General features: G+C 38.0%; 1 protein-coding gene across 1 annotated transcript in view; it reads right to left on the bottom strand.

The window, feature by feature from the left end:
• The window catches only part of sema3bl (sema domain, immunoglobulin domain (Ig), short basic domain, secreted, (semaphorin) 3bl), a 34,272-nt gene extending 9,849 nt beyond the window's left edge, over positions 1 to 24,423 (bottom strand). Inside the window, exons 1-7 of the mRNA XM_082188617.1 lie at positions 24,083 to 24,423; positions 10,714 to 10,871; positions 6,388 to 6,450; positions 3,832 to 3,951; positions 1,798 to 1,888; positions 805 to 921; positions 57 to 205 (exon numbers count right to left, since the gene is read on the bottom strand). Coding sequence (XP_082044743.1) covers positions 57 to 205; positions 805 to 921; positions 1,798 to 1,888; positions 3,832 to 3,951; positions 6,388 to 6,450; positions 10,714 to 10,871; positions 24,083 to 24,176 — 792 coding nt within the window. The 5' untranslated portion in view covers positions 24,177 to 24,423. The remainder of the gene's footprint in view (positions 1 to 56; positions 206 to 804; positions 922 to 1,797; positions 1,889 to 3,831; positions 3,952 to 6,387; positions 6,451 to 10,713; positions 10,872 to 24,082) is intronic.
• Positions 24,424 to 25,278: the final 855 nt, after the last annotated feature.

Genomic DNA, 25,278 nt, shown 5'->3' with positions numbered 1-25,278 from the left:
ACTGGTCTACTTGTGCCTGGATGTATGTATATGGTGTTTGTTGTGGTTTGCCTCACCGCACACAATCGTCCAATGCGTGTGTGTATGGCTCCTTCATCGTCTCGCTCTGTGGTCTCTGTTGCTCTTTCAGTGAAGAAAAAATAAAGTTTATCGTCATCTCTGTCTGCACTGTCAGGGATGAGGTGGGCCGCAACAAACCTGGGCTCTGCACACACACACACACACACACACACATACACTATTATAATGCTTAAACTGATCAAATTGTTTGTAGTATGTAGATTTTACAAATCAATAAGAAATAATTTTAAGAATAATTGGGTGTTTCATCAATGATGAACACTTAAAGTCCCAAGATTTAAAATGTGAAAATACATAATAAAACAATAAAGATTATTATGAATGTATAAAGAAAAAATTTACTCTGTGAAAAATACACAAATTATGATTACTTATTTCCCCCAGATATTTTAGTATTATTTATATATTATTATTTTGAATGTAAAAAAACATTCTTTTTTTTACTGAATCTTAATTTCAATGTAAACAATATCAAAACTGATTTACACAACAAGTTTTCCACTAATAAATATAGTGTTTCATTTCCAATCAAGCTTTTCGATTGAATAATTGTTCAAAATATGTGTATGAAAATATTTATGACACATGGTGCGATGAAATGTGTTTTAGCAAGATTTAAAAAATTTTAAATTGTCATTTCCATGATCCATCACCATAATTTCCACCAGAAAATACATAAGAAATAAGAATGTTTATTAAAATCAATATCAAGTATTTTTGTACCGTGTAGAATTCTCTGATCTGTCTCTGTTCTCATGGGTGAGCGAGTTCCTAAACCTCTCAAAATCACTGAGTCTCTCCCCAAAAAATCCGCAGTAAGACCGGTGTACAGCTCTCCACCTGAGAGAGAGTGAAAGAGCATTGGAGGTCATTGCAGACAGCTGAATTCTCAATATCTTATGTGAGAGATAGGAAAAGTCAAAATAATTCTGCAGGAAGCCCCACTGTTAACATTTTCATTAAATCATGTTATCAGCTATAAAAAAACACATTCACACACCTATAAATCAGCTGAGTCCTGATATACAGTCAATAGCTGTTCAAAGTCACACACACGTTACTTCTGAGATTAGAAGTTACTACTGTACTTACTAAACTTAACTACATGTTTATAATTTGCATGTGTTTGTATGAACACATACTTAAAAAAACAACTCTGTTACCCATGAATTATCTGACAGAAATGTGTGCATGTTAGTGTGTGAAAGATCTCCAAGGTCACTAATACGCAATCTTAAAAATCTGTCCCAAAACATACTGTATTGCATTTGGCAAAATGACAAGCAAAGAAAGCCAAGATTGTGCATTGTTGTAAAGGCACACACTATTCGCACTGGGAGATGTGTCTATGCCCCAGAAGACTGTAACACACCCACGAACACAAACACAGAAGACCCCTGTAACACTAAACCTGGCCTGAAGAGCACCTCAAATGTCCCCCATCAGAGCAGTCAATCTACAAAGGCCCATAAATTCTGACAATTGACAAGCAGAAATCTCCACCCTACACACACATGAGCCAAAACACACACACACACACACACACACACACACACACACACACACACACACACACACACACACACACACACACACACACACACACACACACACACACACACACACACACACACACACACACACACACACACACATTCTCAAAAACATGTAATGGCATGAACTTTTACACAGAAACTTAACACATTGGCACTGTACCTGTGAAGGTGCTTGCAAAGGGTAGTTTGGGGTCATGAGGACATTTCCCCCTCCCATTCTGAACTGTGGTACGGTCCAAACTGAACACATGCTGCCAACAAGAAGTCAGAACATTCACATCAATTTCACAACTCAACGATAAACTATAGCTGACACATGAATTTCTCTTGCTAGTGAAAAAATATATTGTTTATTTTTACAATACTTTAATGTATTATTAATCATCATGTTCTGTTTGGGGTATTAGAGACCCCAAGGCCCTTTTAATATTTCCAAAGATATATTCAATATCGTTACTGCTTCTTGATTTCACCTAATCGTATAATAACTTATTATAAACAAAACCTGGGGACTTAATGTTCCTGTGATGTTAAAGCTGAATTTTCAGCATCATCAGAAATTATTCTAATACACTGATTTGGTGCTCAAGATTTATTTTTATATTTTTATCAATGTTTTCTTCACAAAACTTTGATGAATAGAAAGTTCAAAAGAACAGCATTTATTTGAAATAGATTTTTTTTGTAACAATGTAAAAGTATTCGCTGTCACTGATCAATTTAATGCATCCTTGCTGAAGTACTAACTTCTTCCAAAAAAAAACAAAAAAACAAAAAAACTTTTGAACAGTAGTTTATTGTGATTTGTTTTGAGTCAAACTGACCCCAAACAAAACAATCAATGTTAGGGAGTAACTTCTACTTTTTTCACATTTATCAGTAGCAGCTGAATTGACAGTATTTCAGCTGAATTCATATTAGCATAACTTTTCAAGTAACAAACTACTTTTTGAAACAAGTACCAGAACAGCATAACACAACACTACATCATAGTTATTCTTGACATGGTCTATCAAACACGTAGCTTTACAGCCAAAAGAGCTGAGGCAATGATTGTGCTTTCATACACAATCTTTTTTCTCTCTCTTACTGTAAGTAGAACAGGGAAATGGTTAGTTTGGGTTTACATTTATATGAACCGGTTCATATAAACGGTTTACTGATTCCTGATTCAAGTTCCAAAGAATAAATCTCTGTGTCTTCTTTAAAGCTTTCCTGTAAAATATCCACATTAAAGTTTTAACTAGTTTATTGGTTGTATATTTATCATTAACATGTCTTTTCAATTCACCCTAATTAAGTTCTTAAATGTTTTTTGCAGCAGATAAATACTGCTCTGATTACAAAATGAAATAGTGTCATCTGACTTTGAGATTCTAGGCTGTATCATATGAGATTCTGTAACACTTTTAGTCCACTTTAGACATTCTACTAACTATAAGTAACTTTGCAACTACATGTCAACTACCAGTCATTAGAGTATTAGTAGATGTCAGCTTAATATCTGATAACATTTGATTTTGATGGTCCTCAACAGACATTCTACTGACTATAAGTAACCCTGGAAGTACATATCAACTTATTCTACTAAACATAACCTAACAGTCTACTAGTACTTTAATGAGAGTTAGTTGACATGTAGTTGCAAAGTTACTTATAGTTAGTAGAATGTCTAAAGTGGACTAATGAATTAAAGTGTAAACGAGTTTTCATCTAATGTGTAATAATAGTAATGGAGTAGTTTTTACTGTCAGTGATGTCAGACGTATGGGTGAGTCCAGTTGATGCCAAAAACAGATTAAACCTGTGGTGAACTCTGCCAGTTCAGTTACACAATGTACTATTGTCTATTTGTCAGACATCTCTGACGCCGAGGTGACACAAAAGATAAAACACCTCAAAGGAAGTAAGAGCAGCTCACTCTGTATTCTGTCCAATGCCAGAATATTCATATCTGTATTACACATGCAAGCAATATCTCTCTTTTCTATCCTCTGCTCTGAATCCTCTGTGTTTTTGCTTTGTATCTTATCTCATGATCTAGTCTTGACCTCTAGGGTCAGTCTGTTGGTGGGTGACCTCTGACCTTAAACAATTTGGTCTCTGATACATAAGTAAATTAGATTCTCCTGATGTGCATACACAAACAAACTAGGTGTGAAGTAGTGGGAGGGAGTGTTAGATCATATGTTACCTCTCCACGGTGTCCGACGTTCACATACGCACACACGGGTTGGAAAGCTCCAGTTCCACAGGCCAGCAGATGAGTGCGGTTAAATGGCTGCAGCAAACGCACAAAGTTTGCACACTCCGTCTGTACCAAACACACAAAGAGAGAGGTCATATTAAAACGTTTGGGTTTTGGTAGCAAATTAACGTACAATATGGATCATTACAGCACAATCACTTACACCAACACATGTATTTTACATTGGACAACCAAGTTAAACTCATCAAATGCAGTTCATCATGCTCATAGGAAATCAAAGGACTTTGGTATGTGTGAGTTTGACTGATATTTCCCCTGGAGTGTTTAAATGGAGAGTTACAGGAATCAGCTCATTTTAATGGATCAGAGAAAAAGAGCGAACAAATATCAAGAAAACGATCCCTACTTAAAACTCACTGAAGCCCAATCAGAGCTTTCAACATGGGAATGAAGCTCTTAAGTTTAAATTACTGAAGGGTTCAGAAAGAGGAAGACATCACACACACATACAAACACACACTATCAACATGTACACACTCTTAACTATGGCCACCTGTATGCAGCCTCATTGACTGTGTAGGGTCAAAATCAGTGGAGCATAAATGAACGAAAGATCAAGGGTCATAAAAGATGCAGGCAGATGCTCAAACTGCGACCAGATGTTAACCAGCAGGGCTGAGAGCGCAAGAGAGATCCAAAGCAGCAATGTGCCAGTCACTTAGCATAAACAGGGCATAAAACAGAGCCTGAAGCTTAAAAATAAATAAATAAATGTTGTCAGTAATTTAGAGAATAAAAGCAAATTTATCATTTATATAAAAACTTTGTAGCCCTGTTATCAATATTTGGGACAAACCTGACTTTTATTTAAAAAAGTGTATCTGAAATTTTATTTAAGCAATAAATATTTAATTAAATGTATATTCAAATAAATAATAAATGAATAGATAAATAAATGATTTTGGTCATTAAATTGTGTTAATAATTCAAATATTTTTATTACAATAGACTGAATATCAATTCAACAGATTAATTAAGAAATTGCTGTATGATTTTAATTGTTGTATAGACCTTATGCGCCAGAGAAACGAGGGCGCCGCCATCTTTAGAATATTGTTTTTGAACTTCCGTTTTTGCAGTCGCTCTGTATATTTCTATGGCATTGCTGTCCAGGAGTAATTCGCTTTTGAAGTGGATTTAAGTAATGTAAAGTTAACGAAAGTTATCATGAGGATTGTAATGTTTAAAGCAGATGTCTTAACAAATGTCAGTAGACCAGGAAGATTTTAAAGCGAGCCATTCATTCATAAATATGCATGATCGCTGTGAAAATACAGACCGGAAGTCACAAGACAATGAGAGCAGCGCTGAAAAGGGGCGGGGCCACATAAGGTCTATACAGTTGAGAAGGTCATGACTTCTGAGGTTTGGGTTTAAAACAATCTATTATTTATTTAATTTATTAATTTATTAATCTATTTACATTAGTTTATCTAAAATATCTAATAGTTCTCATATAAAAGAGGATTTGTGCTTAAAAAAAGGAAACTAAAATGTCCCATATTCATGTAAAGTGACACCAGCCATTTTTCGGGATGTGTGAGCTGTGTTCTGTGTTAAATAAAACTCAGTTCATATCTGTGTGTTTGTTCATTGTTACACCAGCTAGAGCATAAATGAAAAACAAATATTCCTTACACATACTCACACAATGAACAGAGTCATTAAAACACCGCTGTGAAATCACACTCACCTGTCACATCAAACAACACTGCCGGGACAGTCACCAGAGCATGTAACCATGGAGGCACCTCACATTTCCACTTTATGAGCGAAACATGCTAAACACTAGCAGATGCAGAGTGTATATCCCTGTGTGTGTGTGTGTGTGTGTGTGTGTGTGTGTGTGTGTGTGTGTGTGTGTGTGTGTGTGTGTGTGTGTGTGTGTGGAAGACATTCCACCATTGGGGACAGAGGACAGGAAAGCTTTAACTTGAAACATAATTAACCTATTCATGATGCTGAAAGAAAAAAAGGAGAGGCTGAATGAGAAGAAAAAGAACAAGAAACAGAAATAGAAAGAGAAAGCAAAGAGGGGTTTTGTGTATTGGGACAGCCTTCTTCGGTCATTAGGTTTAAGAGACTCATGAGTCACACACATACTTCGTTGGAAGCAAGACAACAATAAGTTAGTGGATCAAATCTCATTTATGGGCGTTTGGCTTCTACTCTCCAGTCATCACGCCAACTGCAGTACACTCACAGTATAGCTGAGGATGGACAGATGTTTTCATTTGAAACTCCAGATTGAACCACATGACATAAGTTTGAGAATCACACTAACCAAACAGTCCAAAACAAACATACATTTGATGATTTTTACTGTCATCTGATGGATTTAGGAGAGTCACTAAATTACCTGACATCTAAAGTATGCCTGCTTACCCCAAATACACTTTGGAAACTATGACATGCTGACCCGACTTATGAGTTTGTTGATGTTCTTAGTGAATTCAGAATCAGAACCAGTAATTCCCTCACCTCGGGATCTTTCCCTTTGAGAATACAGTCCTCACGGTTCCCAGGCAACGAAGGCCAATGAATCTGGAGATAAAGAGGAAAAACAGATGAAATTTATCATCTCATAAATTAAACACACAATAAGCACAGCGCTGTCCCACCCACAACCAGACTCACTTACTTGTTACAGTAAGACTAATTAAACCTCTAAAGATCCAAACAATTACAAAACCAGACACTAGTTAAAGTCACCATGAAATCAAAATGGACAATTGTTTTTTTTTTTTTTATCAAATGTTGCAGTGTTTATTATAAATAATTTATCTGTGTGCATAATTTTTTCTATATCTTGTAATATTTTACTCACATGAGATCTCAGCAATTAGCAAACAACAACGATCCAATGATTCAATCAATTCTAGATGGACAAAATCAAGTCCCGCCCTACATTCTTTTTTTCTGTTCAAGAAGCTGTTCCACTCGAATATTCATCACAATAGTGGAGAAAAGATGATCGCAATTTCTGATCGTAATGTAATTCTGATTTTAAAGCTTAAGTGAGTAACTTCTGAGCCACTTGCAGCTTTAAATCTGAACACCAATAAACTGCCATTGGTCAAACAAACAGACAGTCTTTGAGCCATTGGTTGAGCTGATGTTGCTGTGTCTGTACACTCAATTAAACAGTGCAATGTTTTGAAAGTCTCACAGAGCCCGTGTTTACACTCTTCTGGGAAACCAAACTACAAATTACTTTATATTTGACTCTGCTCAGTATGTGAGGTAAAGTGAGTTATGCCTCCGGGGGTGGGTGTGTGACAAAAACAAAAAATAGAGTTATGAAAACAATAAATCTGAGAGTGTGAAATTCACAAAAACCTATCTTCCGATTGTTATGAATGATTGAGAAATAAACAATTTCATCTGCCGGATCCTCTATCCAAATATATATACAGAGATTGCACATCCTGACACATTCATTTCTCATGTGTCAAAGAACAGTCTGGCACACAATGACTGCCACGTTCAGACCTCACACAGACTTTTGGGATTGTTTATACAGATCTGCAAACATTTGCAAACTTCATTGCATTATATGGTCTCCTTTAGCAAAACTTAACATAATATAATTTTAAATATCAATTTGTGCGATTAGATATACAGTATCAAATTCCTTAAAAGAAGTATTGAAGCAAACATATAACAGTATATATCAGTCACACATTAAGATCATGTTTCCAACACAAATTAAGCGTAGCGTCAGTTCTGGCAGGTCACGTTAGTCAAGCTCGCATCAGCTGACTGTCAGCTGATCCACGTCTACCTATAGGAATACGACGCCTATCACTGTATACATATATAAGCTCCTTCAGTATTATCAGCAGCTATCGCGTTTCTCAGGAGCTAATTACCCTCCTCCATCCCCAGCTCCTCCTCTCGTGCAGTCAGTATTTGGCATTCTGATTCCCCTCTAAATGAGACTAAATTCTCGAATTATGTTGTACTTTAAAATCTTGAATTAATGATATCTGCAGTACATTCATGTTGGTTCTGTTCTGTTACCCTAAGTGGGGTTATTGCTGCTCTCCTTGCTCTTATCCACGCTAGGCTGCCCAGAACAGAACCATACCGCCAATCCTAACTGTGTGCTAATTGTTAATCATATTTGACGATAGTGGTCCTGACAGAAACATATTCAAATAAAATAATGTTAAATAGTGATCCTGTAGCATGTACCTGTAGCTAGCAATGCCAAGGTCATGGGTTAAATTCCCAGAGAGATGATGTACACTTTGAATGCAGTTTAAGTCACTGTGACTATGTCTGTCAATGTAATGCATTAAATGTAAATACTGTCTGGACTTGTTGACTGATCAACCTTTTTGCATCACACAGTTACAAAGTCATTCTACTGCTTGTAGAATTGTAGATATCATTTAAAAAATGTTGTTCCTCAAACCAGCTAGCTTGAATCTGTTCCAGCCTTCACATGATTAAACCATTAGTGAGTCATTAGTTATTATGTATCCTTTCAAGCTCTTACACATTTTGACATTGTCTAAATCCGGAACCTGTAATCAACTACGTTACCCAGCATCCTTCCTGTGCATAAAGGTATTTCCTGTTTCCTTAATTAGTCATCACCTTTATTCTTCAGGACACTTTGCAACTGGACTAAAAATAGTTATGTTTGCCTACCGTCACTGAGTCATATCGACCTAAAAGGTCATTATTAATCGTAAAACACAATACTATAATACACTGTTTATATAAACATGGTGTGAAGAAAAGGGTCCTGGCTCACTCATTCACTCTTAATTTGCTCCGGATACACCGTTTTAAGATTACCATTCTCCATTAACCACGGGAGAAACACTGCAGCTAAGATTTACATACGAAAAGAACTGAGATCCGCCATGATGAAGGCTGCAGGTGATTCGGTATTACAGTAAATACAAGCCAAAGAGGGAAGAAGGAAGTCTGATCAGGGTTGAATCATTTTTCCGCTTAAAGAACAATATCATGAATCATTGCTTGATTTCTGTGGCACTCTCCACTTCCACTGAGAAGCTTTACTGATAGCATCTGCAAAACAATCTTTTACACGTACATTCACACATCCAAACATCCTCATTTTGTTTTCAGGCTAAAAAAGACCAATTACTTTTTCTATACCTTGTTCATTTATGTACTTAAATTCTCAGTATTGAATGTACTAAATGTGAAAACTCAGTGGCCAGTGGTGGCACAGCGGCCTTACAGAGTGCGTAAGGGTCTAACAAGGCAGAACAAGCCTGTCCCAGGGTCAAAGGTCAATGGGTCATAACCTCAGAGGTGGCAGCCACTCCCTGGTGTCTGTCACCATGGCAATGCACTTCCTCTTCCTGTTCATGTCATTTAACAAGGCCACACACAATGATGAGTTCTTTGGAGATTACATACGAAAACTACCACATTTGTTGAGGCTCCAGTGACTTGAGTCAAAACATATTCACATGAACAGAGACTTTAATTAACCTCAGCCACACACACAAAGATAATTGCACAGTGAAAAAAACCTTGCCAAACCCTCGAGACACCAAAAGCACTTCTGCTTTTACAGTCCATTTAGGTCAATACTTATTTACACACACTGTGGCTGTTCTCATAACTCACAACTTTATTTTATAAACTCTACCACAAAACTGTGACAATAACACAAAAAAGGGGACCAAACATTGATCTTGTAAAATCAAGCAAGACCATTTACGTGTTTATATGTCTAAGTGTGGTCTAAACAAGTCTTTGTCACAAGTGAGGTCAGTTTATATGACTTTAATGTGTGTTTGTGGACAGCTGTTTTTGTGTGATTTTTAATAAACATTCTGATGGATGAGAAAAGTGTTCTAAAGGAAACAAAATACAAAGAAATTCTTTTTTAATGTGTATTAAATTGGATTATAGTATCACCAAACAAAATGGCTGATGTGTATATTTTGATATTAGTGAGAAAGTAAACAGTATTGTGGTAAAGTTAAACATATTTGTCTTGCTTTCTGTGAAAGAAGCCCTGAGCTCTCTAAAATTTCCCTTGAAGTGGGCAGCCTTTTTGTCATGAAGTGCCATTTTTAAGTTTCCTAGTTAATCACTGTGCCATGCATCCCTCAGTGTGTTATTACAAAAACATATTTTACACATTTTTTTGAAAGCTTAATTCATCAGGTTTTTATTGTAAAATGTATTAAGCTTTTTAATCCATTTTACAGTAAAAACCTGATGCTCAAACATGACTTGATCAATTACAAACTTGCTAATTTGATTAGCCAGAATTAGCCCCATTAGGTTGCTTTATTATATTAATTTAATGACATTTTGAAAATGATGGTTTTATAATAGTTGTAATATTATAAAACATTATAAATATTATATTTATTACAAAAATATGTTTTTACAAAGCATGTATATACCTTGTTGTGAGTGTCTCTCTGGATGGTGGGATGCATGTTTCTGTTTTTGAAACTCCTTGTCAAGTTAAAACAATTCAGATTTTATTTTTTTTCCAACTTTTTCCATTCTGTTGCACGTGATCTAGTTTTAAAACGCAACAATGCATCAAACAAGAACCGGCCTTGTCACGCCCCTTACTAATCATGTGTAAAATGTGTCAGCACATGTAAGCGTCTCCTGATTTTATCTTTGTCTGTAGATAATAGTCTCCAGTAGAGCAGACTGAATAACATGACACCTCTCACTAACATACCCTCATACAGCTACATCATCACTTGCACTTTTTCAGAGCTCTTACACTTGTGTTTTTTGTGGCAGCTTATTATCTTAACCTTATCGCAACGATAGTGTGTCCGCTACCTCTTTAGCATCATGTGTGTGATCCAGTCTCAGTGAGTAGAGAACATCCTTCCCTCCCAGGAAAAGCCTGTCGTGATATTCATCCAAAAACACAGCCGACAAGTGCAGATCGCCATGGAAACCACTGAAAACGGAGGTACGGTTTGTGGCCAACAGATCTGTGTGAAAGGGAGAAAGAGAAGGAGATATGAATTATGAATGGCATGACAGTGAACACTACATTTCAACTGAAAAATGACAATAAATCTGTCTCTCCTGGTCAAAGTAGACTGACTTTATGAGGAGAGAACGGTGATGAAGTGCAGAAAAACGACAATCTTCTTAAATCCAGAACAGCAGGAGAAGCACTTGTGAATCATGGGAGTTCTCTGAGAACTAAATCCCTCTTTATCTGTTTCTCTTGTTGTCTATTAAATTTAATTGTGCTTTATTGCCGTGACTATTTGTTCAAAGCTGCAAGTCAAAATATTGCGGATTGTAAGTTTACGTCAGTACTTTTTGTAGCGGAGGCATTTTAACCAAACTTGGCAAGTGGCTTTCTTGAAGAGACTGTGCTTTCTGTTGAACATCTCAATGCCTTAACACTGAGTAACTAGCTGATTTTTCTACAAAGTCATTTGTCCACATTAAATGCAAAAATGTTGTATTGACAAAAAAGCAAATAATCAAACTGTCATGGGCTAAATCCAGTCATTTTAATAGGATTCCCAACAAATATACAGACCCTTTCCAAAAAATGTGAATATCATGGAAAAGTTTATTTATTTCCATAATTCCTTTCAAAACGTTAAACTTCCATATATTATAGATTCAGAGCCCACAACTTAAACGATTTCAAGTATTTAGTTGTTTATTTGTACATAATTTGGGCTTCCAGCTCATAAAACCCACGATAACAGGATTGCAAAAAATTTGAATATTACATGAAATCACACAGTAATGGTCATTGAACCAGGCTTTGGTTATTTTGGCAGTGTGGGCAGGTGCAAATCCTGCTGGAAAATGAAGTCAGCATCTCCATAAAGCTTGTCTGCTGAAGGAAGCATGAAATGCTCTGAAAATGTCCTGGTAGACGGCTGCGTTGAGTGGACAGCACAGTGGACATGGTGACATGGCTCCCCAAACCAACACAGACTGTGGAAACTTCACACTGGACTTCAAGCATCTTGGATTGTGTGCCTCTCCATTCTTCCTCCAGACTCTGGGACCTTGGTTTCCAAATGAGATGCAAAATTTGCTCTCATCAGAAAAGAGGACTTTGGTCCACTGTGCTTTATTAAATCCAGAGTCAACGCAGCCGTCTACCAGGACATTTTCAGAGCACTTCATGCTTCCTTCATTTTCCAGCAGGATTTGCACCTGCCCACTCTGCCAAAAGAACCAAACCCTGGTTCAATGACCATGGTATCACTGTGTAATTACTGTGTGATTTCATGTAATATTCAAATTTTTTTGAAATCCTGTTTTCGTGGGTTTTATGAGCTGGAAGCCCAAATTATGTACATATAAACAACTAAATACTTGAAATCGTTTAAGTCGTGGGCCCTGCAGGAATCTATAATCTATGGAAGTTTAACGTTTTGAATGGAATTATGGCAATAAATAAACTTTTCCATGATATTCTAATTTTTTGGAAAGGGTCTGTAAATTTCATGAAAGATTTCCCCATGCAGATTTCACATCATGTTCAAGTTGTTCGCGTGAATTTGCCACATTTACTAAATTGTAGGTGTGTGTGTGTGTGTGTGTGTGTGTGTGTATTACCTAATTGAGGACATACCATAGACTTCTATTGTTTTTATAAATAGCTAATTATAACTACTACAGATTAACCCCAAAAAACTTTTTAAATCGATTTCCCAGATGAGAATATCCCCCCAATGCCGCCAGTGGGTGGTTTTGTCATTTTAAACTAAAAATAAGTACCCACCCCACACACACCTAAACTTACCCATCAGAGATAACTTTCTGCAATTTTACATTTTCAAAAAACATAATTTAGTATGATTTATAAGCGTTTTTTTATCATGGGGACCAAAAAATGTGCCTCTTTTTGGGGACATTTTGTCCCCATAATGTAGGGAAAAGCTGAACCACACACATTCTCTTGCTATCGTTCTCTAGTATCCTGAAGTACAGCTCTACACTCCCTCCTCATTCCCTTCATATAATGTGAGGTTGGACAGAAAAGAGTGGAGAAAAAGCAGCTGAAGAAGGAATGAGGCCTCGTTGAGAGGGTGGCACGCGTCTAAAGCCGCTAATGGGGCGCCGCTGAAAAGAGCACAAACAGAAGCCAAACAACAAAACCAAATGTTAAACCACAATTATAAAAACACACACACACACACACATGCAACAACAACCACCACAACTCTCCTCTATATAAATCAATTAAAACTTGCTCTCGGCCATTTAAGGAGTTAACCAAAAGACTTTTAGATTTTAACAATCACTGGCAAAGATATATTCAAACACAGTTACATAAACACACAGTTCTGGGATTTGACATTGTGTGAGGTATTTTGATATAAACCTCAAATAAACTCACAAGCTGAAGAAAGGAGAAAGAGTTTTGTTCTTTCTTTATTGGAGTGATCTTGCGTGCAAGTTTCACAAAGAGATATAAAAGCTTTTAAGGGTTTGGTTTCCAGAACAGAGTCCAAACAGTGAAATACTGACCCAGATACTCTTTTACTGTACAAAAGAGCACATATACAGAGTCACAGATCACTGGTTATTTGTCATTTAACAGGCGTCTCATCCAGCGGGTACATACAGGAACAGTAACTGCAGCGAGACCCTGAGGTAACCTGCGGTTTAGTGCTCTACTCTAGAGTACAATGGTGGCAGATGATCTCAATAAGTCATGAATCAACCCTGTGTTCCCCATAAACACACATGTGAAGACAATTAAATGTAACAGAAACACATACATCTGAGGAAATTTTTTGTATTTTCCATTTCTCTCTTTCAATATATCTTAGACCAACGCTGTGAGTGCGTGTTAGAAATGAGAAAACATTGTGTTCAGTACATTTTTATGTGCTGTCACGTGCTTAGGTCTGTCTTCACACCAAACTTAGGTCTTCAGCCGACAAAGTTTAAATCCCTTCTGGCTAGCGCTCTGCTCATTATGTTTACGCATTAGGTCAGTAGTCGAGTTGTTTGAACGCCTTTATATACTGTATATATAAAGGTCCCTATATATCAGACATCATAATTTTGTAATTGTGGTTCCACTAATTAAGTGATAAAAAGCAGTTGCAATCATTTGACAAAATACTTGACATTTCGTTCCACGTGAGTTCCTGAACATGGTCAGTGATGGGATATACTTAGCCTCAAATAAAGCTCTGAAGCTGCATAAGAGAGTGTGAATTTAGTGTGTGTTAAGGGCACTGAGCTTTGGCATTCATCTGGGAAAGTCTTGAGCACTAACTTCCTGCCACGTGCACATGCTCTCAAGTGGTCAAGACCGCTATACCGTGTGGGTATCGGGACAGTCCCCCTGTCAAATTATATTAGTATGGCGTTTCGTCTGGATTACGGAAGAACGGAATGGAAGAGGGTGAGAAACATTACCAAATTTTACGGGCTGTATAGACCACCTCATCCTAAGTGAAAGTGTGTCTCACAGACACATGTACTACACAGTACACACTCAGGGAGTATGGTGAAAATTACACAGGTAGTCTGGGCTCTCTCCTGTAGATGTCTAAATATTCTTTTTTTGTTAAAATAACAGTTCACGATCACCAATTTAATGGCATCAAACTTGAACAAATTACAACACTACGCAGAGATTTGAGTTGGCAAGAACTCGCTCTCTAACACACACACACACACACACACACACACACACACACACACACACAGTTGTGGTCATCCTCCATGTGTGACAGTAAGAGGCTGTACGGATGCCAGTAAATGTGTAACACTTTGGAACAGATCTAAAAATGTAGTGTTCTGTTGGTGTCAGAACACATGACGTAGTTACAAACAAGACGTTTGTCTGACATGATGTAGCCTGGTTAGAGCAGGCCAGTTATAGGATGTCATAACTTCATCTGCTGACAAATCATCTTTCTTCTCCATTAAGATAAACGGGAATGCTAATGGATGCTTTCTCCAGGTATTATAGGCTTCATACAACACACAGACACACCTCAAAAAGATATGGGCCTTTTCAACTGATGCATGTTTTTTCTTCAAACCCTATGATCTTAAAATCATTTAGCTTATAATCACATCTGTGTTTGCGTAATCAATGAGAAAAGAGGATGATGAAGAGTAGAGAAATGCTAAATAAATGCAAACCAGAGTTTACAGGGTGTGTTGGAATTGCAGTGACAGATGTTGTAGATACAGCACAGAAAATCTATTCCTTTCCTTTTTCTCTTAAACTTTTTCTTACATCAGAGGGCTTTCTACACAGTGGCACACCACCAACTTTTTAAACAAACCATTAATAACACACATGCTTGTTGGCATCTGGCCTGCCTTTTAGATTTTCGCTTACTGGTAATGAAGTGAATGAAAATGGAAGGAGGGAGAGGTCTTGTGGTAAAACCGACTGAGCCGTTTGCCTTAAGGATTGCGTTTATTCTAATTTTTGTCTAAAGGGTCGTGTGTCTGTATGTGATTAAGTCACAGAGAAAGAGGAAGATAAAAAGATAGAAAGTGAGAAAGGATATATAAATATGTAATAGATGAATACATAACCCTCAGGAGGAAACATGTCTGCATAGAAAGTTAATCATGTTCTCCGCTCTGGTGTAGACAGATACATTAATATATAACGTGTATGTACTTTATCATGTGTGTGTGTGTGTGTGTGTGTGTGTGTGTGTGTGTGTGTGTGTGTGTGTGTGTGTGTGTGTGTGTGTGATCAGTATCAGGTTGATCTTCGGGGGGCTTTGGGCTGATTCTGTCAGCAGTTGCGTAGTGGAACTAATTGATTACTGGCTGATGCAGTGAGCAGCAGGGGAGAGCGTTCACAGAGTTGAACATGGACAGGAAGATCTCTTGGTGTCTTCCCAGGCACTGAGAATTCACAATGTTAAGAACTGCACTCACACTCTCTCTCTCTCTCTCTCTCTCTCTCTCTCTCTCTCTCTCTCTTTCTCTCTCTCACAGACTGTCCTTCTCAGATAACGAATCCAATATAGAGTATGTCAACATTTCACAGCAGGTTAAGACTTAAACAATCTAAGACATCTCAAATTCCCTGAGTAAATTCATTATCATGCACAAAACACACTTACACCACTCTGTTTTACACTATATGCACTACCTTTCAAAAGTTGGAGGACGGTAAGATTTTTAAAATACAAAATCAGTTCACAATATCACTGCTTTTAATATATATGAACTGTAATATTGTGAACTGATTTTGTGCACAAGAAATATTTCTTATTAGTATCAATTTTGAAGACAGTTGTGCTGTTAAATATTTTTGTGGAAACCATGATACATTTTTCGGGATTCTTTGATGAATAGAAAGTTTAACAGCATCATTAATTTGAACTAATCTTTTATAACATAATAAATGTCTTTAATGTCAATTTGATTAATTTAAAGCATCCTTGATGAATAAAAGTATTAGGGGGAAGTAATGGTTAGAGAGCCAGACTGGTAACCCGAAGGTCGTAGGTTCAATCTCAATACTGGCAGGAAATGACTGAGGTGCCCTTGAGTAAGGCAATCACACCCCGGGCTGTGTGTGTCCACGGTTTGCAGTGTGTGTGTGTATTCACTACTCACTGCTCCTGAATTAAAACTACCCAGCATATATTCTACAGCTCACGAAGTTGGAGTGTGCAGATCGGGGATCTAGACAAATAATAGCGGGCTTTCTTCAAAATTAGGTCTTATCTTATTCCCCAAACTTCTGTTTGTGTTATTTAATAGTTTTGATGACTTCACTATTATAAAAACAAGAATAAGTACATGTGTCCAAACATTTGACTGGTAGCATATGCATGTTCATATACGTAATTCTCTATAGTATCACAGTATCTGCGCTGTTTCCTCTAATTCTCTCTCTCTGTCTCTGCCTGTCTGTCTTCATTTGTCACACACACTCACGTTACTGCAGGGCAAATCCAGCTACACTAGCTCTTACTGGTAAACTCATAAAAGCCCCTCAATCCCCCTCGAACCCACTTTTTCTAGCTTATTTTCTCAGCGTTCCTTTTGTCAATCTCATTCTTTTAGTCCCTCTGTCTTCTCCTGCTCCTTGGCCTCTCTTGATCCCCTCTCTCCCCAAAGCAAGACTCAGAACGTGAGGGTTTAGATAAACCCCTCTGGACAGCATCCATGAGAGTCACTGCTTTCCCCTCTGTACACACACGCACACAATGAGACTCCAGCAGCTAGACAAAACACCTTTTTATGGCTACACACACAGACTCCACGACTTGTTTACATATTTAGCAAGAAAGAATAAAAGAAAGATTCTTTCTCACACAATCTATATGACAGTGGGTGAAATTAATTCGGTCCACACCATTCCTCCTTTCATTTACCTCCATTTATTCTTTACTTTCTCTGACACCTTTCTTCTTTGCCCTTTATAACCCTGATCCCTTTTAGCAGCCATGTTTCCATATGTTAGTGTGTGTGCATTTAGTGTGTACAGAGGGCAGCTGTGTTTGTGCAGTGTGCTTGAGACCATTACAGCTGCAATTAAGTGTGCATGTGTTCGTGTGACGGCTCCCAGGACGGTCATCAGCTAAGGGGTTAAAAAATCAAATCATAGTTTAAGTGACCAGCAGCTGTTGTGGTCGTTATCAGTGCGTGTGATCACGTCCAGGGCTTGTGACCTAATTGCGGTGAGCTGCGAACTCCCCTCAACGCAGGAGGAAACCGCCACAATGCTGCATTGTTCAGCCGCGTTACACCGCAAACTCTTGACTGACTCCACAAGGATGGAGGGAATGTGTGTTTTCATTAAAATTCCACCTGCATCCATTTTACACAGAGCAAACACTGAATTCTTGTCTCCTGTATGTGCGTGTATGTGTATGTATACTGTACCGTGTGTGAACTCTACATGCATTTGCGCTAAACCTTCAGACCGATATTAATTTCCTCAATAGGTTTCAGTTTTGCCCACCTATTTTTTCCTACTTCACACACCATATTTTCTCTGAACTCCACTTGGACTGCACACAATCTGTGAATCAGTTCATTTACATGCACTTTAAAAGTTTCATTTGAGTTAGATCTCAACTTGGAGAGTTGAGATCTCAACTATTTTCTCTGAACTCCACTTGGACTGCTCACAATCTGTGAATCAGTTCATTTACATGCACTTTAAAAGTTTCATTTGAGTTAGATCTCAACTTGGAGAGTTGAGATCTCAACTATTTTCTCTGAACTCCACTTGGACTGCTCACAATCTGTGAATCAGTTCATTTACATGCACTTTAAAAGTTTCATTTGAGTTAGATCTCAACTTGGAGAGTTGAGATCTCAACTATTTTCTCTGAACTCCACTTGGACTGCACACAATCTGTGAATCAGTTCATTTACATGCACTTTAAAAGTTTCATTTGAGTTAGATCTCAACTTGGAGAGTTGAGATCTCAACTATTTTCTCTGAACTCCACTTGGACTGCTCACAATCTGCAAATCAGTTCATTTACATGCACTTTAAAAGTTTCATTTGAGTTAGATCTGAAACTGCTTTAGTCAGACTGAAATTGTATTGTTTTATGACTTCGATCTAAAGATGTGTGAAGTCAGAACTGGAAAAGATTGTATTTACAAGTTGTTGGTTTTTTTCCGTATTTACGCAAATGAACACCACCTTGTCAAAAAGTGGGAAAACATGGAGGACACAAATGCAGCATCTGTAGTTGATGTATGAAATGTATGAAATATATATTTTTTAATTTACATTAAAACTAGCTAAGCTGCATGTACAAATTATGACAGTAATACAGTATTGTACAATTACGATAAAATATATAATTCAGTTGACAGCATCTTCATAAATGTAATAAAAACATAAGAAAAAACACCTAATGCATTCTTTATTCATCATTTTGTAGAAGTAGAATTAAATTGATGTATTGTTGTACATCGCAATCTTACACCTGGCATCCAAATTATGACATCCCACCCATAAATACGAACTTGATCGCACCATTACAGACCTAGATAATGCAATTGTAACTCGGCTTTGTCTGGCATGTAGGCGATACTTGTGACTATAATTAGGGTTGAGAGATTTCTTTGAAAGAAGTGTATTTATAATGCTTCAAATATTAAATTACACATTCTGAAGATTGCAGATCAACTACACAAAAACTGTACATGCTAATATACTTTATATAAATTGTATTTATCTTTATCTGAAAGATAAGGCACACAGTATGCCCTTCAAAGGTCTACCCTTGACCACGCATGGATTAAAGGTGCTGTGAGATCATTTTTTTCTGGTATGGAGGAAAATATTCCCATTACCTGACAGATTTGACTGAATTAGGCCCTGAGATATCTGTAAACAGGAAAAGAATTCATGCAGGTACTTTGTTTTGCCAACAAAAAGACTTTAAAGCACTTTCTGCCACTCAATCATTGTGCAGATTCATAGAGCAGCCCATATGAGAGAATCTGAGATGCGGACCATTCAAGCTGAATACCATGTTCAGCTGTTGTAAGCAGATGTTAGTTTGTGGTGTCAGAATGGATACTTTGCTACAAGCTGCTGTTCTCCTGATTCGTCTCTGATTACAGTATTCTCAATGGCACAACTGTATCTTTGTAATTGGGATTATGGTAAGAGGAAGCGTGTCCAATTCAGACGCTAGTCTGGCAGTTTCAGTTCAAACATCACTCAAAGCACCTTTAAAGCTGCAGTCCGTAGATTTTCCTCTTTGTCGCCATCTCTGTTCGAAATCTGCAATTGCAGTTATTTGCGGAATTATCAAACTTTACGTGGGTTGTACATCGGCATGAAACAGCGCGGATGAATCCAATGTTTAGAGGTGAGTGGGCGGCTGTCAATCACCGCGCCGGTGTGGATACGGGCATTCAGAATCATAGAATATAGGCTACTTTTTGGAAGTATGACCAATATTAGAATTTTCAACGGAAAATTACGTCTGAACAAGTAAGTAACATCCACTTTTGTTCTGATCAACTAAGGGGAAAAAAAGCATTGCAGTAAATCGCGCTGATTAAATCTAACGATCGCTTATATCATGTCAAACCGTGCAAATCATAGAAAAGCAGTTATTTTGTACAAACAAATAACAATCATAGTGAAATGAAATAAACGGTGTATGAACGGAATCCCTGTTATGCAAACGTGTTATAATATAACATAATATAAACATCTTACGTCAGGAAAATTTTCACTTTACCGATCTGATTCAGATCCAATACTTGACAACGAAGGAGGCGGGTTTGATTTTCTTGGAGTAGAGGTGAATTGCTCCCTCTCATAGCTAGCACAAAATAATTCACCATAATAGCAAAACGAGAAAGGCACAACAAAGGAAACTCCATAACTGTGTAAATTAAGCGAAAAAGTGCGCTACTGTTACGTAATTAAACTATTGAAATGTCGTACCTGTCTAAAAAAAAAAGCCGCCTCTGCGTCCGTTTTGAACCCCTTTAAAACACGGAGTTCATGCCATCTTTCAAAAGCCCTGCCGATGTTTATCCTTGTTTTCGCATGGGCCCGGTTGCAGTCTCTTTTTTTCTCTACTTCGCCATTCCGAAGTTGTAAACGTTTTGAGCTTGTCCACTTTCATCCACTTCCAGAGGTAGTCGAAAACGCATTCAACTGGATTGCTTTCGTGGTGCAAACACTCATGTGGTCGAATGAGTTCGAACAGCCACAAAAGTATTTTGGGTTTTACAACTGGTGAATCTCCAGTTGTCACTGGTGATTGTCATTTGAAACATTCTGGATCCGCTATAAGTTTTCAAGTGCTGTGAGAAAAGGCTATAAATCTTATACTTGCTGGGACTCCTTCTTTATGTGTACAGATGTGACGTAGTGACGCAACGACATTTCCCGCGGAAATCCACCAGTACCACTGGAATTAAAATCATTATTAAAAGCTAACCGATTTGAATCGAGCTACGGTAAGCAGATAGTTTTGAACACTGGCTGGTAGTTTTGAAAAAGTTACGGACTGCAGCTTTAATATTTAGAGCAATTCCTAATCTAGAACCCCAATCTCATAGGAGAGTTTCACAACATCCATCTTACAGACATGAAACTCTGTGGCCTTCTCTCTCAACCAAACGGTTCCAGGGAGCTGGGAATATTTAGGGAGTGAGAGAATGTGAACGAAACCAAAGGATCATCAAACATTCTTTTAGTGACAGATTCTTTAGCCAGACCTCACAAAACCCTCCACAGACATCTGGGCAACACTAAAAAAATAAACTCATTAATTCATTCATGTAAACTAAAACAAACACAGATCCGCCCAACTCTGCGTCTCTGTGTATGTTCAACCATAAATGAAAAAAGTGTGCCAGTGTGCGTATATGAATGCATGCGGGTGTGAAAGTGAGTGAGGGAGCTTGGTTGGAAAAACTGTCTCCTCCTAAATCAGCACACACAACTGACCCACCACAGGACCCCACAGATCCGCACACACACACTTAATGCCCAAATGCTGGCATATACAGGCCGTCCCTCATTTCCCATTCAAAACATAACAAGCTCCCTCCAGACCAATCCATACAGCTTGATGAATGTGTGCATGCTTTAGCCTTTTTGGCAGAATGATCAACAGGCATTCTGAGACCCGTCAGTTGTGAAACTCTAAATATATAGTCCAACTGAACGTATCTCTAGGCTGATCATTATCAAGGTTAATAGCGCGTCCATGGAGAAGAACACAGGCCGATTACATGCAATCAGAGCTCCACGCAGGGACTGGGCGAGCATTAGATGACCGCATTAAACTCTGCACAGATGCGCTCTAGTCACGCACTCACACCGCTGGAGGGAAACTGGACACTCCACTCAACTTATAATCATTAATGAAAAGAACTTTTGAGGCACTGATAAACACTTAATGCAAACCAACTTCCTGACGCCACCACTTTGTTCCGTACCCTCCAGGTAAATTAGGGTTAAGCAAAGATTATCTTAAAGGCATAGTTAATCCCAAAATAAAATTCAATTATCATTTGCTCACCCATATGTCATTCCAAACCCATGACTTTATTCTTTCAAGGAACACACAGAAATAAAAAGGTTTTAGGCAGCTTTATCGCAATTTACAATGCCTTTTTCTGTGATATATCAAAATATAGCCAATAGTATTTATGCTATTTTGCACTGTCCAGAAGCACAATAGCCTACTGTTGGTCTGTTGATATGGTTAACTCCTAACACAACTTTTTCATTATCTTATGTGGTTAATGAAACAATATTCCAAAACACTACTGAAACGACGCTTATATGTAGGTGAACCAAGTACCACATGTTCCTGGATCAACATCTTTGTTGATCCAGGAACAACTTTCCAATCAACCAATCAGATTTGAGGGACAAGTTTACAGTTTATGTCAAGTTTAGGCTTACAACCAAGGCGAGGTGCTTCAACATCAGTGTTATTCACTTAAGTTATGGGTAGGGTTAGGTTTAGGGGTAGGGATAGGGTGAGGACAAAATTTTGGGACAGGAATGTTATTCCAGGATCAACAAAATATGTTGATCCAGGAACATGTCTTACTTGGCAAAATCATGGTGACCCTTATGTAATATGAAGATTTAAATTGTTAGGGACTTCATTGCATATTTTTTCCCCCATTAAATTAACTTTCACTGAAGACTGAAGTTGTACATGAAGGTGTGGTGGTAATAGAGAAATTTTGCAGGCAAAAAAACAAAACAAAAACCTTGCGATGAATCACAGCTAACACAGAATCGCTTTCAAACCAAGCAACCTTCTGATTTCTTTCGCCCTTATGCGAAATTCACGATCCAGTGAATTGATTCCTATGGAAATTACTGGATTGTTTTGCCGAAAAACGGACCGCAATTTAACACCTCATTTGTGTCTCCTGGAAGAAATAGTCATACGCCATCAGGGTGAGTAATTGATGACAGAATTTTCATTTTTGTATGAACTTTTCCTATAATAATTTTAAAGCTGCAGCGTCTAATCTAACAACAAGAGTTAAAACATCTCAGCTCCCACAGGCCACTGCAACATTCTCCTTGCACTCTATAAATCCGGTAATAGAGAAGCAAAATGCGATAAAAAAAAGAAAAGAAAAAAGAAGCAGCTCAAACTGTCTCGCGCACCGCTGAAAGTCTGACCGCGGGGAGGTGAGCATATGGCAAGAGGATCCCGGAGTTTTGGATACAGCTTAAACAGTAGCCCGGAGTCCTGACGTAGCTTTTTCCCACAGCTTAAAAAAGACCAGCCCCAGATCTCTAGAGAAGCTCACTGCCATGCAAAGACGGAAACGGCGCTGTAAACGAGTTGAACAGGGCGCTCAGATTTGAATCTGATAAGGTCACAGAGGGGCTGTGCGCAAAGCTTAAAAATACTCAAGTGCAAAGCAGGATGCGTGGAGAGACTGAGCAATATAAGTGCGAAAAGCGACAGGGGAATCAGCTTACTGGAAACATTGTTCTGTGCAGGTCTCTTCATACACTGTAAAAACTGCCTTAGAAAAATCAAAGTGACAATCACTTAATTTTCACTTTTTTTTAGACCAATTTGATAGCCTACAAATGCTGAAAATATAATTAAAACACATACAACCAAGAAGGAGATAAAGACATTATTTGTGACAAAAAAATTAAATAAAAAATAGGTTAAATTGATGTAAACAACGATCTTAAACATTGTTGAAATTTTACAGTGTTACACGCAGTATTTCCACTGTGCGATATAACCTTCGATGCTCTATTTAAATTCATATTTATTCAAAGCCTACTATTTGTAGTTCTTTTCTGCATTTATCGTATGTGCATTCTCTATATACGTCCATGATTTGTGTTATGCTGGAGCTGTTGCCTATTTGAGTAATGGAAGCGTCCGTTACAATTTCACTGTGTGTGAGGCTGTGAGCACTTCGCAACGAACACTTTTTTTTTCCTGATTCTGATTGCCATTCCTGTCACCACTCGCACCTGTAGGGCTAACCTATAGACTAATTCACACACGATGAACAGAGGGATGGCAACATTAACTTTAAAACTCAAACTGTGAAAATAAGCAATCATTAATCTAGCTACCTAAAGCACTGGACCGTGTTCTCTCCTTGTAGCCGGGTAAATCTTAACCAGGTCATTTTACATTTTCATTAGATCTTTGGCTTTGTGTTCCGTTTGTAAAGATGAATAATATATATAAATGTGATGTGCGTAATTTACCTTTGTATGACAGGCGAAGACGCGGCACATTCAGTTTAGTGCTGGTCCCGAAAGACAGGATCACCACCACTAAAACCAGAACCGGTAATTCCATGTTGAATGGATCACTTTCAATGAACCTTTCTTTAGGTTTTACTCAAACTGTAAAGACTCAAGGCTGTTTCCCCTAATAAAAGCTTGAACGAAAACCAGGAACAAAAGATGCTGGACATCCACAGCTGGACCCGAGTAAGTTAGAGAGATCCCAGGTCTCAGGTTAAAGCTCGAGCCTCTCGCATATGCTCCTGTGCGCTATTTTCCCACACAGCTCAGTCCAAGTGCGCAAGTCTCTCTCTCTCTCTCTCTCTCTCTCTCTCTCTCTCTCTCTCTCTCTCTCTCCTCTCTCTCTCTCTCTCTCTCTCTCTCTCTCTCTCTCTCTCTCTCTCTCTCTCTCTCTCCTCTCTCTCTCTCTCTCTCTCTCTCTCTCTCTCTCTCTCTCTCTCTCTCTCTCTCTCTCTCTCTCTCTCCCTCTCTCTCTCTCCCTCTCTCCCTCGCTCTCTTGTGTAGTATCTACTTCGTTCGTTCGTTCAGTCCTGAGAAACACCCTCCCCGCCCTCTCAGCGTCTCGAGCCCCTGGTCCTCGCCTGTCACTCGAGTTCAGTTCCTCTTACTGCATACTAGTGGTATCAAGTGTGCGAGGTAATGGTTCTCAATTTTATTTTATTTTTTTACATAAGTATATTCTTCAATAAGCGTTTCCAAACAACGTTTCAGTAAAGTTAGTTAGCGCGTCTGACTCTCGCGAACAGTAGTCACGGTCGCGTGATGAGGTTACCATAGCAACAGCAGGCGGCCCGAGCGCTTCCCATGCAGCTTGACTAGGCAAACATCAAAAGATTAGGCTACACCTTAAAAATAAAGACAACATATCTTTAGTATTACATCTGTAGAGGAACGCCACTGGGAGGAACACAAAACACTGACTTGGAAAATTATGTAGATTACACTGGAGGGAGATTATATCCATTCATAAATCATTCTAGCTTAAAAAAAAAAAAAAGTTTTAAACTTAAAGGGATAGTTCACCCAAAAATGAAAATTCTCTAATTTTCTGTCCCTCCACTGCAACCACTTCAGTCCAGGCAACCAAAACTAAAAAGATACAAAAAGGTTAAAAATGTGTTGTAAAATTAATCCATATGAATCAAGCATTTTTA

The sequence above is a fragment of the Leuciscus leuciscus genome (genome assembly GCF_965113295.1).
Source record: "Leuciscus leuciscus genome assembly, chromosome: 13".
Lineage (NCBI taxonomy): Eukaryota > Metazoa > Chordata > Actinopteri > Cypriniformes > Leuciscidae > Leuciscus > Leuciscus leuciscus.
The sequence above is the reverse complement of the archived record's forward strand: the minus strand, read 5'-3'. Positions and strand labels throughout refer to the sequence as shown.